The sequence below is a fragment of the Protopterus annectens genome, chromosome 2.part2 (genome assembly GCF_019279795.1).
Source record: "Protopterus annectens isolate FY-2018-M chromosome 2.part2, PAN1.0, whole genome shotgun sequence".
In the NCBI taxonomy this organism is placed as follows: Eukaryota; Metazoa; Chordata; order Ceratodontiformes; family Protopteridae; genus Protopterus; species Protopterus annectens.
The window spans coordinates 1,146,894,397-1,146,910,370 of record NC_056730.1 but is presented as its reverse complement, the minus strand read 5'-3'; the positions used below and the strand labels follow the sequence as shown (position 1 = coordinate 1,146,910,370).

At 40.2% G+C, this 15,974-nt stretch overlaps 1 protein-coding gene across 1 annotated transcript in view; it reads left to right on the top strand.

The window, feature by feature from the left end:
• ABHD17B (abhydrolase domain containing 17B, depalmitoylase) overlaps window positions 1-4,817 on the top strand; it is a 349,588-nt gene extending 344,771 nt beyond the window's left edge. The window contains exon 4 of the mRNA XM_044064394.1: window positions 3,525-4,817. Within this exon, the coding sequence (XP_043920329.1) occupies window positions 3,525-3,744 (220 nt within the window). The 3' untranslated portion in view covers window positions 3,745-4,817. The remainder of the gene's footprint in view (window positions 1-3,524) is intronic.
• Window positions 4,818-15,974: the final 11,157 nt, after the last annotated feature.

Below are 15,974 nucleotides of genomic sequence, written 5' to 3'. Positions count from 1 at the left end.
ACAAGTGGAGTACCACAGGGTTCAGTCCTGGGTCCTCTCCTGTTTGGTATCTACTTCTCAGAAGTGCAGGCCAACACAGAAGGTCTTTGGCTAACAAAGTTTGCAGATGACTGCAAACTAGGAGCCATAATCGAAACTCCTAACGATGTAGACAAACTACAAAAGGGCCTCACTGAGACAGATACCTGGTGTCAAAGCCATGGCCTGAAGCTCAATGCCAAAAAGTGTGTTGTCATCCCCTTTGGCAAAAACTCTGTACCCATGAACTACCACATAGCTGGTAGACTACTTAATGCCGAAAATGTGATGAGACCTTGGGACACAGGTGGACAGTAGTCTCTCCTTTGATAATCACATCGCCACAGTGGTCAGGAAATCCTTCTACATGGCTCATCTCATCACAAAAGGATTCTCATACAGAAAAAAAGAGGTCATTGTTCCCCTCTACTCATCACTCATTAGACCCATTATAGAGTCCAACGCCCCTTTTGGTATGTACCTCACAAGACATCTACAACAACTGGAAAGATCACAGAAATACCTCACAAAGAGGATTACTGGCCTCAAACAGATGCCCTATGCAGACCGTCTCAAAAAGCTACAGCTTTACTCCATCACATATCGCCTACTCAGGGGCGATCTCTGCCTAACATACAAAGCTATGTCAAACCCAGAGCTGTTGGACATGCTCCACTTAAAGAAATCACAATCCCTCCGAGCTACACGCTGTAGGGACCTTAACCTTGTCACCACAATAAACAGGACATGCTGGAGGGATAGATTCCTGTCCCAGAGACTTCCCATACTCTTGAACAGACTACCTATCTATGTCAAACAGAGCTCCTCATTAGCCCTCTTCAAGAAAAATCTTGATGATTGGATGGGAAATGGGAAATTCACCCTGGGGATCACTTCTGTGGCTCTGCTCGACAGGGGCACAGGAAAATAATTTTCTTGGGTGGCAAAAGCCAGGGTACATTTTTTGGCTAGGCTTGTATGGGCCCTAGGGCCGATAGCCTAGTACCTACCTATGAACCACAATAAACAGAACATGCTGGAGGGATAGATTCCTGTCCCAGAGACTTCCCATACTCTGGAATAGACTACCTATCTATGTCAAACAGAGCTCCTCATTAGCACTCTTCAAGAAAAATCTCGATGATTGGATGGGTAATAGGAAATTCACCCCAGGGATCACTTCTGTGGTTCTGCTTGACAGGGGCACAGGAAAATAATTTTCTTGGGTGGCGAAAGCCAGGGTACCTTTTTGGCTAGGGTTGTATAGGCCCTAGGGCCAATAGCCTAGTACCTACCTATGAACCTATAAGATGCCTCACAATGGGTTAAAACAGCTCAGTGGCAGTGCACAACAAGCAAACAGATGCAACACCCTGCAAACACAGGTTTTAGATACCAGAAAATATGGAAGAATCTAAATGCTCGAATTACTACCTAGTCCATCTTAGCCCCTGCACTTTCGACCACTCACTTGTGCTAGAGGTCAGGCAGCCCCATTACTCTCACGTAGAAGATATGCCCCTGCCAGCATAAGATGGCTGCCACAAACACAGGAAATTCAACAAGCAAAACAACCAGGCCTGGATACAGCAGGCCTCTAAGCCAGACTATGCTACCTGACTAAAACACAGAAACCTCACAAAAAAATGCACAAAAAAGCACAGCTAGAGCACTACTAAAGAGAAAATACAACTCAGTATGAAAAAGCAGTTTAGAGTCAAGTAATTCAATCAAAATGCAATTACAGTAATGAAACGCTGTCTAGCAATGAAAATGCAGTTAAACAATATGAAACAGTACAAAATGCAGTGAAACAGTAAAAAAAAGATTTATAACAGTGGAAAATGTAGTACATTAGCTGTATAGCACAACTGTAAGCGTTAAGTGCAATTCAATTAAATAAATGTAAAAAAATATTCTTCTCTTGGAGCCTCAGGGGAATTTTCTGAGTGATGGTTAGGGAACCTATAGCTAGCAAGGATATGGTAAGGGCAACTCTAGCAAAAGTTTTTTTAATGTGCATTCTTGCTAAGCAGTACCATCTGGACTGTTTGTCTAACACTGGAGGCAGTTTTTCTGTAATAGATATTCAAGGAGTGTTAGCTGAGGCCTTCACTTGACCACAGGATGTACACCTTGGTATTCTTCTCAGATGATAAAGGCTTGCAGTGAAAACATAAATTGCTGATATTGTATAGTCGAGTTTTGAGATTCTTAGCATTATAATAAATGTACACATCATTTAAGTCTTTGGTCTTGTCTCTCACCTCCCCTGTGTTTGTCGTTTGGAGTCTAGCTCTAGTGCATTTTTTGTGATGTAGGTCTGTGGGATATTTGGGAAGTTTAAATTTACAACTATTTGAAGCCTGTCGGGACAGTTGTAGCCTTGATGCATTTATAAGTTGCTGTGTCTTTCGGCTTTTCCCGGTTAGGGGTCGCCACAGCGGAACTCCGGTCCGCTAATGATTGGCAGTAGATTTTTACGTGCCGAGTTGCCAGCCCTGACGCACAACCTTCAATGAAAGTGCGCCCATTCACACATGTCTCCACACAGAAGACGCTCTAGCCGAGAATCGAACAGGACAACGTGTCTACTGTGAGGCGACAACGCTACAGCAGCACCACCACCGTAGTCTTGATGCATTTATAAGTAATAAGTTACTGCATTCTGGCCTGATATGTTTTCAGTGTTTGCACTGGTTACTGTCCTGAGGCAAGCAGTTTCTGTCATTGCCGTATTTGCTAGAGTTCATAGCAAGTATTATCCTAGAGAGGCATGCTGTATTTATTGAACTAGGAGTGGGGGTTCATGTTTAGATTCTGTTGCAATTGAAACTGTAGTATTTTCCAGGGTTCTGGCACCAGGAGCTGGTTTTCTGGGGCACTGGGTACCTCACATTCTACCTAGCAATGAGGGGTAGCGCCACTGGCTACTCAGAGGGGAAAGGCTACTGTTTAACCTTCAAAAGACTTGCCTCCTTGCCAGGGATTGCATTTAACTTAAATGGTAAATGCTAATGGTGAAGACAGGAATTTGTGCAGCTGCTGCTATGGAGAGTATCCCACATAGCTGTAATCTGCCATCAAAATTGCAAATGGTTGCATTATATGAAGAGGTTTTTCGTGTGCACCTGTACTACAACTTAGTTTCATGTATTTATTGGCTGCTTTAATTAGTCTCTTTTTTTATAATTTGATAAGAAGTTCAGTATTTTGGTTATCTGCAGATACACAGCTTATCTGAAATCATTTTGCAATTACATCATCCCTGATTTTCAGTATTGTGATTTGTATCATCTTTGTCTTGGAAATTAAAAAAAATGTTTTTAGAAGCTGCTTAGATACATTTGTTTAGGTGTCCTATTTGACACTTGAGTGTGGTGGTCATGGGTAATTGTTTTTGTGACTTGGATTAGTTTGAGTTAAAGCAAATGTTGTGCAGTTCATTTATGTCTGTTGAAAGCTGCAACATCATTCTGTCTTTAATTTTGCCATCCTTTTTACAGTATTGACAAGATCTCAAAGATTACATCACCGATATTGATAATCCATGGGACTGAAGACGAAGTAATTGATTTTTCTCATGGTCTAGCATTATACGAACGCTGTCAAAAGCCAGTGGAGCCACTGTGGGTAGAAGGCGCTGGTCACAATGATGTAGAACTTTACGGACAGTATCTGGAACGATTAAAACAGTTTGTTTCCCATGAACTTATCAGTCTGTAAAACGTAATCTGGAATATTTGGGATTTTTTTTCCTGTTAGTGGTAGTATCCATCGTTTGTAAACTGGGCTGCAGATCTAAACTGTGGTAAACGTGGAGTAAAACCAGAAGGTTTTTGGCAAATCGTGTTGGTTGCCTTCACGTTGTACAGGTGATGGTCTGTGAAAATCAATAGCAATGTTTTTTTATGTAGAATTCAAAAAATGGAAATACACTACCATGCATTCAAGCCATTGTCATTTTTGTTCTGTTACAGTTTTAATATTTTTTGTTCATTGTCACATCTAAACTTTAGAAGTATCATATAAAGTTCTAATTATATAAATTCAGAAAAGATGATTTAAAATTGTTGCCAAATGCCTCACCGTACTAGAGGCAAGTTTCTTTATATAAAAAAATTTTTAACATCTCAATATAGAAACTGTGATTCTTTAGATGAAATATAGTAATTAATACAAGGAGGAAGTCTTTCATGGGACAGAGTTGCGTCAGCTTTCTAAGGACTCATAAAACATTAGAGAAACCTGTACTTTTAACAGCAGTAGCACTTAATGGCTGTCTCATCAGCACGGTGTTGCAAATAAACTCTCGAGTATCATTTTTATAATATTGTGCCTAAGCAATTTTACATAGGACTTGAGCATGAAGAATGGTTTTCACACTGTTTACAGTAAAAAAAAAAAAAAAAAAATATATAAATATATATATATATATATATATATATATATTTGGAGGGTTTTGTTAGTTGGGTGGGGGACTAAGTGAACAGTATGCTGTAATTGCATATAATGTGTTTTTCAGCATGTTCTAATTTTAAGGTTAAACAGAGAAATGTAATTTGTCAGTCATTGTTATGTGTAAACTATGTTGTGATATTTTTTTTTCTCTTGACTTTGGGCATTAGCCATCTCCCTTGGTATATATTTCATTAAGATTTAGCTTCGTCCTCCATCTTAATTATAATTCAAGAATTTGGTTAGTTTAATGCTGTCCTTGTACTAATTCACTGTGCACATGACTGTATATGTAAAAAAATCCTCCAAAATTCTACTATTAAAATATGTATTCCCAGAAATATCTGCTGGAACTGCTTTGGGGAAAAAATTGTTTTGATGGAGTGAATAGTGAATACAGTTATAACTTCTATTTGTACTGGTCTTGATTATCACAGCAGTCTTAGAGTGTGTGGCTGTGCAAGCAGTTGTGTACCTTTGGGGCAGAGATCAGGCACATCAGGTGTGTGGATTAATGCTTCCGTTCAGTGTCGGTACTGGAGCATGAGGTGAGTGTTACAATCCTGAAGTGCTGTCCTTTGGATGGGACAGTAAACCAGGAATGCTTCTTACTGAGCATGGTGTAATTCTAAAAGATGTTACCAGTTCCATGACGCTGAAAGTAGTAGAACAGCAGAAATGCTTGTTAAGGCTGAGGTGCTTTAACTGCATATGCCATTAAAAGCATCTGTATTTCATTTCTTTTATCACCATTAAATTTTCTTCCATCATTCCTTCAGCACCCTGGTTTTCTTCACTTGTTTATCTTCTTGAAAGTACTTTGATTAGTACTTGCATTATCATTATTCATTATTGCACTTATTAATTCACTGCTTTGCTTATTAGAGCTTATTGAATATATATCTACCACTACTGTTTCTGTTTGCTGTGTCCCTTGTATTTGAAATGTTTGATGTGGGTGCTATCCTATTCTCCACTTATTTGTCTCATTTTAGCATTGGTTGCCATTCCCTTCATATTCATTCATTGCATTCAGGTGCTTCAGTTGCATGCTTTATATCAAACAGTAGTGTGTCCATAAGATGATTGCCAGTTAGTTGCAAATGTTAATGCCCCCCCCCCCCCCCATCAACTCTAACCCTGTAGCTCCTTTTTCAGTCTGGCCAATCCTACATATGTGGGTCCTCAAGCTTCTTGTCTGATCCAGTTTGGCAGCATCAGTGCTCCAGCCCTGAGGCCCTCTTCCCCGCAATGCACCACTTCCCTTGATTACTGCAGATCTTGTTTTGCCACCTCAGCAAATAAAGATGATTGCACATTCAGCTATGTGTTCCACGTCAGATTACTTTAAATTTGCCATATATTTATCATTTTTCACATATTCAACAGTTGTAACAGCCCATGGGGATATAATTGCTCATTTCTGTTTTCGTCAGCTGTTTTTCTCAGTAGTGGTCCCTTTTTTTTGGTTGTCCTCCAGCTGTCATTAAATATCCTCTAATATCTTAGCGTGTTTAGGATAATAGCTTAATACCTACTAGTTTGACTATTAGTTATTTAGTAGGCCAGTTGTGAATTGATAAGAGTTTAATAGTAGATAATTGTAGTTAACCTTCAAGGTATGTAGTGCTAGTGCTGTTACTTCATAGGTTCACAGGTAAGTGCTAGACTATTGGCCCTAGGGCCTATATAAGCCTAGCCAATAGGGTACCCTGGCTTCCGCCACCCAAGAAAATTATTTCCCTGTGCCCCTGTCGAGCAGAACCACAGAAGTGATGTTCTTCGTGTTTTACTGTTGCAGCCATCACATTTGGGTTATCCCTGCCAGGGTAGCCCTCCGTCTTCCCGAATACCAGAGGCTTAGTATTTCTGCGTCAGTTGCTGTCGCTCCAGGACTGACGTCAGGTCGTCAGCAGTATAAAAACAGGCAGCCAACGCCATTACATCAGTCTTTCTTGCCGAGGAGCCTGAAACAGAAGCAGTTCGCACGAGTGCCAGTCGGACACTACCTGAGTGTTTCATTTCCGAATTGAAGTCTTCTAAAGCTAAGTACCCAGTTTGGGGACTTTTTTCTTGCACTAACCGATGTTAGAAAAAGTTAACAATTGTCTTGCTTGTGGAAAGCAAGTACCACACCGAGACTTTCATTCCTACTGTGTCACTTGTTTAGGCCCAGACCACGGCGTCCCCCACTGTCACTTTTGTGCTTCAACGCCAGAAATGTACGTAGTCAGGCCGTTATTGTAGCTAGATATTTTCGCTCTCAGTCCTCTACTTCCGTTATGGCTTCGGTTCGCCATCTGACAACTGATCATCTGCAAAAACGTAAGGATAATGACAGAGACGGGCTGCACAGATCCAAAACTGCCAACGATGCTTCCGTTAAGCTAGTCGTCAGTTCTCCGGTCCTCAATGAGGGGCTTTCGCAGCCCCTGATGCCCGCTTCTGTGGATACGCAGGCTACTACCGAGACCCTTTCGGTGTCCGGTATGCCGCGAGACTCTTCTTCAACTAAGGATCCTGTGGATGTTCTTCGGGTTTCACTGTTGCAGTCATTACATTTGGGTAATCCGCTGGCAGGTTGCTCTGTCGGCCTGAATTCCAAAGTCTTGGGTCCTGCGTCGGTTGCTGTCTTCTCTTCCATAACGTCAGGTCATCAGGGGTATAAAATATGCAGCCAAAACCATTTTCTTTAGTCTTTCTTGCCACGCGGTGCCCAAAGCAGAAGCATTTCCCAAGTGCCAGTCGGCCGACTACTGAAATATTCGAGTTTGAGTTTCAGAATCATAGTCTTCACTAAAGCTAAGTACCCTGTTGGGGAAACTTTTTTCTTGCTTTTTACCGATGTCAGAAAAAGTTAATAATTGTATTACTTGTGGGAAGCAAATACCTCATAAGGATTTCCATTTATACTGTATTACTTGCCTAGGCCCTGATCACAACGTGCCTGGCTGTTGGTTTTGTGCTAGATTTAACCAACGCATTATTAAGTGTCTGTATATTTTCGCATCTAAGTATTTTGGAAACAGATTTAACTACCCAGAAATGTCATCTGATAGCAATCCGACTACCGGAATACATAAAAAACACAAAAAAAAAGGACAGAGGCAGTCGAGATCCAAAACCGATGAAGCTAAGCCAGTCGCCGATTCGCCGGTACTCAGGCGCTTTCGCAGCCCCTGATACCCGCTATCTTCGAGTCGCAGGCCTCTACCGACACCCATGTGGAGTCCGGCATGCCGCAAGATACTCAGGGTATTGGACTGACGGATGTATCTCCCTCGGATGGGTCCGGAGCTGCTAAGCAGGCACCGGCTTCTGAGGGTGACCTCAACATTTACATATCAAACCGACGAAAGCTGCCAAACCAAAGACATCTTCTAAAACTAAAATAAAACGCCTGAGCCACGTGCACGGGCCTCTATGCCTAAAAAACAGATGATCAAAATGGCTGAAGACCTTATTACCTTGATCAGGGGTACCCATCCCCCTCCAGATAAGAGGCCTAGGCAAGGCACTGACTGAATCTTCAGATCAAGTTTCTGTTTCTTCTGATTCCTCTTCTGATCAGGAATTATCTTTACCTCCCTATGAGGATTCTGATACTGAGGAGTCTATTCCATCTGCATCTCCTCCTGAGGATTATTCATTTGGAGAAACCTTGCATACTTTGAGGGAGCATTTTCATTGGGAGAGTCAAGACTTCTCAGAATCAAAAAAGAGGCTCAGAGATTTCCTTCTCCCTCAGCACAAGCCTTTAGCCATTCCCCCTGTTTTAGACATTGTGGATGATGTGTTTTCGGAGTCCAGCCTGACCCCTGACTCCTTACCTCCCAGTAAGCCTGACAGATATTACAGGGTCCCTGACTCTCATAATTTTTTATTTAGAAACCCTGCAGCTGATCCTGAAACTATTTTACAGGGTCCAAAGGGAGTTAAGGCCTCAACAGCAAAAATCCCTACCCCCTCCAACAGAGATTCTAGGGCACTGGACAGATGGGGGGAAAAAAGGTTTATACATCTGCAACATTGGCAGTCAGGGCCTTAAACTGTCAATTTCATATGCTTAAGTAACAACAACATGTTATGGGATTGCTGAAACAGAAAAATATGTTGATTTCAGAATGTGCAGAAAATAAGGAATTTGCAGGAATTATTGCAGGCAGCTGAACAAGTTGGAAAGCATACTTTGCAATGTGGTTTTGATTCTTTAGAGGCCTCCTGCAGCGTCACAGTTACTGGATCTATGATTAGGAGGCATGCCTGGTTAAAGGTACAAAATTTTCCTGATCATGTTAAAGCTAAATTCCTAGATGCACCTTTACAGCATGATTCTCTGTTTGGTATTAAGGCAGAAGAGGTTTTAAAGAAAACGGAAGACAAAGTTAAGTCTATGCAAACTGTTAAAGATTTCTTACAAGTGCAGCCACCTAGATTCAGTAGACACTGGCCTACAAAAAATTGGTCCTTTCCTGTGTCAGACAGAGCTCAAAGGGGCAAATCCAGATGCCCTAAGGGTTCCAGGTACCAGGCTCAAGACTCCTACAGGTCAAATCAATGGGGCGCATCCACCTCCAAATCTGGAAGAGATAAAGCGCAAACCTATAGAAAGCAATCCCAATGACTTCCCTCTGCCTACACCAAGCACTTATGTTTTGGCAGCACCCATAGGGGGAAAATTAGCACTTTTTGCTCAAAATTGGCAGTTAATAACCCAGGACACGTGGGTTCTAAACATCGTATCACAGGGATACAGATTCCATTTCCACACTCTGCCAATGACATATGGTTGGCCAGATCTCTCAAAAAAACAATGGGCAGAAGCACAGAAACAGGTTACGTCCCTCAAGGATATGGGGCCATTCAGGCAGTACCAGAACAGGAAAAAGGACAAGGTTTTTACTCGACTGTTCTTGGTATCCAGAAAGGACAAGGCCTGGAGGCCAATACTGGATTTATCGATTTTGAACACATTCCTGGACATTCCAAAATTCAAAATGCTCACTTTGCAACGGCTTCTGCCCATGCTGGGCAAGAATGCTTGGCTGGTGACTTTAGACCTAAAAGAGGCATACCTGTATGTCCCAATAAGACAGTCGTGCAGAAGATACCTCCGATTAAAGGCTGGCTTAATGCATTACCAATTCTCTGCACTGCCCTTTGGCTTATCTACTGCGCCCAGGGTCTTTGCAAAAGTGCCTGGCACCAGTAATTGCATTTTGCAGACAAAGAAGTATTCAAATATATCCGTACTTGGACGACTGTCTCATTCAAGCAGAGAACAAGGACACTCTCTTCTGTGACACCTGGCGTTTGTGAAAAGGTTCTAACATGCCTAGGGTACACAATAAACAAAAAGAAATCACAACTGGTACCCTCTCAAAAGATAACATTCCTGGGTGCAAGCTTGAATACAACTGCCCAGATGGCTTACCTCACGCTAGACAAACAAAGGCAACTGACTACTTACTTCAAACTGATGGCAACAAAAACCCAGTCTTCTGCAGGACAAATTCTGCAGGCTCTGGCCTTCATGGCATCCTGCATCCTACTAATTCCGTATGCAAGACTGCATATGAGGAAACTTCAGTGGTACCTAAAAAGTTTATGGAGTCAACATTCACACAATCTGGAAACAATGATTCCTCTCATTCCCTGCCTGCAACAGGAGTTTCTGTGGTGGGCAAAGGTCTGTCACCAAAACATGGGACGACCCTACACTCTACCCCCTGCCAGCCAAACCTTAACAGACGCATCATATTATGCCTGGGGGGCCCACATGGTAGGAAGATGCATTCAGGGCATATGGGCACCAAGTCAAATGCATCTACATATCAACCAGAAAGAGATGCTAGCTGTTCAAAATGCTCTAACAGCCTTCAAGGACTTGCTTTATCCAGGACAACTACTGATAAAGACGGACAACACCACAGTCATGTGGTATATAAACAAGCAAGGGGGCACACACTCATACCCCCTTTGCAGATTAGCCATGGCACTGTGGGACACAGCTTTGACCTACCAAATATATCTTCAAGCTCAATTCCTGCCAGGAAAACAAAACACTCTAGCAGATGATTTAAGCAGAAACCTTATGGATCCTCACGAGTGGAAACTAAATCCACAAGTCTTCAGCATGATAACAGAGAAATGAGGGAACCCAGACATAGATCTGTTTGCCTCTCCTCAAAATTATCAACTGAAACGATTCTGCACAAGGACTTATCACAGACAAGCATGGAAAGAGGACTATCAGTTTACACCTTTCCTGCTCTGCCTCTTCTAACCAGGGTCCTCCTAAAAGTCAGACAAGAGAAGCCAAAGATGATATTAATTGCCCCGGACTGGCCCCGCCAATACTGGTACCCAATCCTAAGGAACTTGTCTCAATACCCAGCTTGGACCTTGCCTCAAAAACCACAGCTACTGTCCCAGCAAAACAATCAGATCCTGCACAATCAACTACAGACTCTGAACCTGGCAGCATGGCTAATCCTGTAATCATACAAACTACACCTCTCAGTAAAGCTGTGATGGATGTCATTTTGGAAGCCAGAAGGCCTAGTACTAGAAAATCTTATGCTGACAAATGGAAGAGTTTCTGTGCTTGAAATCAAGCACAAGGAACTGATACAGCAGAACCACATATTCCTTAGATATTACAATACTTAACTGAGTTGCTTGATGAAGGCCTATCTTTCTCATCAATCAAAATCCATGCCTCTGCCATTTCGGCTCATTACAAAACAGAGCCACCAATCTTTTCTCATAACTTTACTAAAGCAGTATCTTAGAGGAGCCAAAAATTTAAGGCCTCCTAGAAGATCACCATTACCTGCATGGGACCTCAATTATGTGTTGGAAAAGCTCACCCTGCCTCCATCTAGCTGCTACCGCTGATATCAAGTCCTCATCCTGGAAGACAGCTCTGCTACTAGCAATTACTTCAGCGAGAAGAGTTTCAGAGCAACCGGCCCTCATGGCTGTAGAGCCTTTTATTATATTTTACCCAGACAGGGTGTCTCTGAGGACAAATCCTACTTTTATGCCTAAGATAGTTTCCAGTGTGACTCTTAACCAAACAATTCATCTGCCAACTTTTTATCCAAATCCGCAGAACAAAGGGGAGAGAATTCTGCATTCCTTGGACGTACACAGACAGCTAAGTTTCTACTTGAGCAGAACTAAAGCTCTAAGAAAAACTGAGCAATTACTAGTGTCATATGCAGCAGGATCAGAAGGAAAGGCGATTTCAAAGCAGATGATTTCAAAGTGGATAAGCCATTGCATCCGTTTCTGTTACTTACACCATGGCAAACCTGTGCCCAAGGGCATTAGGTCTCACTCCACCAGGGCTGCAGCTACTTCAGCAGCCTTTCTCAGAGGAGTACCAACTAAGGACATTCTAGAGGCTGCTACTTGGAGTTCTGTTCACACCTTTACAAAGCATTACCATTTGCCTCTCTACTCTAAGTCCAGGGCAGGCTTTTCCACTGCAGTGCTGCAGGGCCTTATAGCCTCACCTAATGCTGTTTAGCTCCAGCCTCCCAACCATAGCTTTGGGATTCTACCAAATGTAATGACTGCAACAGTGAAACACTAAGAACATAGTACAGTTGTGTACACTTACCATAAATGTAGATGTTCAAGTGTATTCATTGTTGCAGTCCAGGTTACCATCCCGCCATCCCCCTGTCATTCTACAGTTTATCTTTCCTTCTCTATCTTCTACAACCTATGTGGTGTATTTGCTTGTAGATGAAGGTAAAGTTTATATTGATGCATGTATATCTATTTATAATATTGCTACCTTTTTGGGGGCACCCGACATCGGGGGCAAGAAAAACTAAAGAAAATGGCGTTGGCTGCATGTTTTTATACCCCTGACGACCTGACGTCATGGAAGAGAAGACAGCAACCAACGCAGGACCCAAGACTTTGCAATTCAGGCTTTACCCAAATGTAATGACTGCATATATATTATATATATGCTAGCTAGATCAGATTCTTAGTGTTTTATTTTGTGTTACATGTTTTATATGCATATTTCCCACTTGGATTCTCATATGTATTTTTGAATGTTTCCATATAAGGTACATGTTTTTAACATTTTTAGCATAGTTTGCTATCAGTCAATTTTTTATGTTACTATTCATTATATTTATATATATAAAAATGTAAATTAATTTATATATTTATTCCTAAGATATATATTTATTATATGTATAAATATTATGTATATTTATATGTAGTTAGGTTTTAATATATATAGTATTAACTTTTGTTAGATGTTTAGAACTCTCACTTACACCAGATGGCGCTGTTTTTACGTTTTACTTTTTAGTTTTTAGTCCAATTTACAAGTTCCTTGAAAGATTTTATAATGTATATGTATAGATGGCTTCTAGAAAAACATTATTATAAATATAATTATAAATCTGGATAGATTTATTGGTCTCACACATAAATTCAGAAATTTTGAAATGTTTTATATGTGTATGCTTAATTATTTGCTGATATAACAAATAAGCTATTTTTATAAATTTTTTTTTCTGGGTATGTAAGAGGTTAAACTGCTGCCTGTTTCATCCTAATTATTCAATTAATTGAAAGATAATTAATGCCTAGGGCGTATAAAAGGAGGGAGGTGAATGTTTAATGTGTGCATTCTTGCTTTCTGAGGAAGACAGTTAATCGAAAACGTACTGGTTTTTATATGCGTTGAGTGTTATTTTTGTGGATCAAATAAACTTTCTTGTATCGTGAGCTGAGCCTGATTTCCTCAAGTGTATTGCTTTTTGGATAGTTGGTTTTTACACTTGCGTTCCAGTTTACTTTGTTTTGGCTTTCAATATGGAATCGGAGGAGGGCGTGCCAGATACAAAATCCACAGGAAGAAGTGAAACGAAAGAAGGCAGGATGGACAGGATTTCTGTCCAATTAACTCAACTTATTGACTTGCTTTCTCAAAAGCACCACCCACCTGTGTCGTCACAGGCAGAACTGCCTTGCAATCAGGAAATGCTGAAGCGGAAGGAATATGGTGTTTTTTCAGGTTCTAACTTGAATGGAAGATCAAAGGAGGGGAAAGCATTTCAGCCTGCGGATCAAGACATGGTGGTAATTAGTGGTGCGACTGAGGATGTGGAGGTGACGCCAGGTTCATCGCGTAATGGCGAATTTAACCCGAGAAGACTGGTTAGAGTGCCTAATGCCCATGAAACACGTAGCGACCATAATGAGGAAGCGTGCAGCAGTCGGGATGTTGAAGCAACCTCTGTGAACTCTAAATCTAAAACACTGAGGTATAGGAAGGACTTTAAGGATGTTTTACATATGAAATTTTCTTTCAAGGATAAAAAAGCGCATCTGGTGAGTGGAAGTAACAATAGTTTTACGTATGATACTAGTGTTAGTTTATTAAATGAAATGTTATTTAAATTCAAAAATATGGAATTAGAGAATTTGTATTTAAAAGAATGTATTAGGTTAGATATAGTACCCAAGAGTCTTAGAATATTTAAATACCCAAATAAAGTTAAGGATGGGGGGAACTGCACAAGGAACTGTTAAATATATTTAATACATGTGGTTTAAACATTTTAAAAGCCTTGATAAAAGAAAATGAAAGGGAAATGTGTGCTTTGGAAACTAAAATTGATGAATTAAATGCAAAAATTACAAATGATCTTTTATTCTCTATGGAGGACAGTCAAAAGAAGTACTTTGAAATGTTACAAAAAATAGAAAATGGCATCAAGAATGTGTATGAGAGGAAGTGCAAGAAATTAGATAGGGATATTCAGGAGTATAGAGATAATGTTAGTTACCCGAAACAAAGGCCATTTAAACCCAGGAATTTTCCAGAATATGAATATGCCTGGAATGAACAAGGAGAGAAACTATGTGCATCTGTTGATGAGAATGATGTCTTTACTGATATGGATAATTACTCAGAATTCCCTGAGCTTAGGAGATCAGAAAGGATTAAGAATTATCAGCAAAACAGTAATTTTCAACAAAATAACAATTTTCAAAAAAACTATCAGAATGGGGGGGGGGGGGGACGAGGACGGGGAATGCCAATGGCCTATCAGAATTACAACCAGAATTACAGTTACAAGAAAGGGTAGAAAGCCTGGTAGCAAGTAACCATGAGATGATAGCATTTAATAAGTACAGCACACCTATTTGTGTGGACGGTGACATTTGGAAATACAATGGTTACAACATTTTCAACTATAGTAATTTTGATATTAATGAAACATGCTTTTCCCTGTTCTCTAAGAGTTTTAAATTTGTCCCAAATAGGAAAGCGGATGTGACTAAAATATTAATCGATTTAAAGCTATTTCTGAGGAAGAAAAATTTAGAGCTTATTTTTCAAGACCAAGATGATGTTAAAAGAAATAGTGATTTAAAAAGAAAAAGTACATTTAACCCCCCCCCCCCTTCATCCCCAACTCAAGAATTTTGAGTTAATGATGGAAAGGAAAATTAGGGATGAATTGTCTAAAGATAAATTAGGTTTCAATTTAACAAAGGAAGAAAATATGTTGCTTTATAGGTTGAGTAATGATCCTAATATTAGAGTATCTAAACCTGATAAAGGTGGCGGGACTGTGATTATTGACCAGGTCATATATGATGCTAAAATGTTGGAATTATTGAATGATGAAACAAAATATGTAAGGGCATCTTTAAATGAGGTTAACATAGGTAATAGGAAGGTCAATATGCTTCTATATGACCCGTTACTTGAAGGTTCTATTGATAGGAAATTGTATAAATATTTAGAAGTGGAAAAACCTTTGACACCGATTATCTTTGGTGTACCCAAAGTACATAAGTGTGTTACCAATCCACCTATGAGACCAATTGTGGCTTCAGGTCACTCAATCACAGCCCCTATAGCAAAGTGGTTGGATATGAAATTGAAAGATTTATCGGTATCAGGAAATGGCGTTGTGAAGGATTCATGGTCATTACTGGTTAATCTTACCCCTGAACTCTTTGATAAAGACATCACTTTTATAACTGTTGATGTTGTTGATTTATTTTCATCAATCCCTCATGAGGAAGGGTATGAGGTGGTTTGAGGAAGCCCTAGTAAGCTATGGCAAGTTTAATAACAATGAGTTCTACCTCATTCTCACCCTAATGGACATAGTATTAACAAATAATTTTATTTTCTATGAAGGAGAATTCTTTAAACAGATTCAAGGAATCGCAATGGGAGCCAGATGTGCCCCAACTTATACCAATATAATTTTGTCCGCATGGGAAGAAAAATATATTATTAATTCATCTTATAGACACTGTTGGGAATTATATAAACGTTTTTTGGACGACATGTGTTTTTTGTGGATTGGTTCCGACGAATTTAAAAATTTCTTTTCTTATATTTCTCAATCCACAGACTTTTTGAAATTTACTTTTCAAATAGATAAAATTGCCCTTAAGTATTTAGACTTGTATATTGGAAAAGATGATAGAGG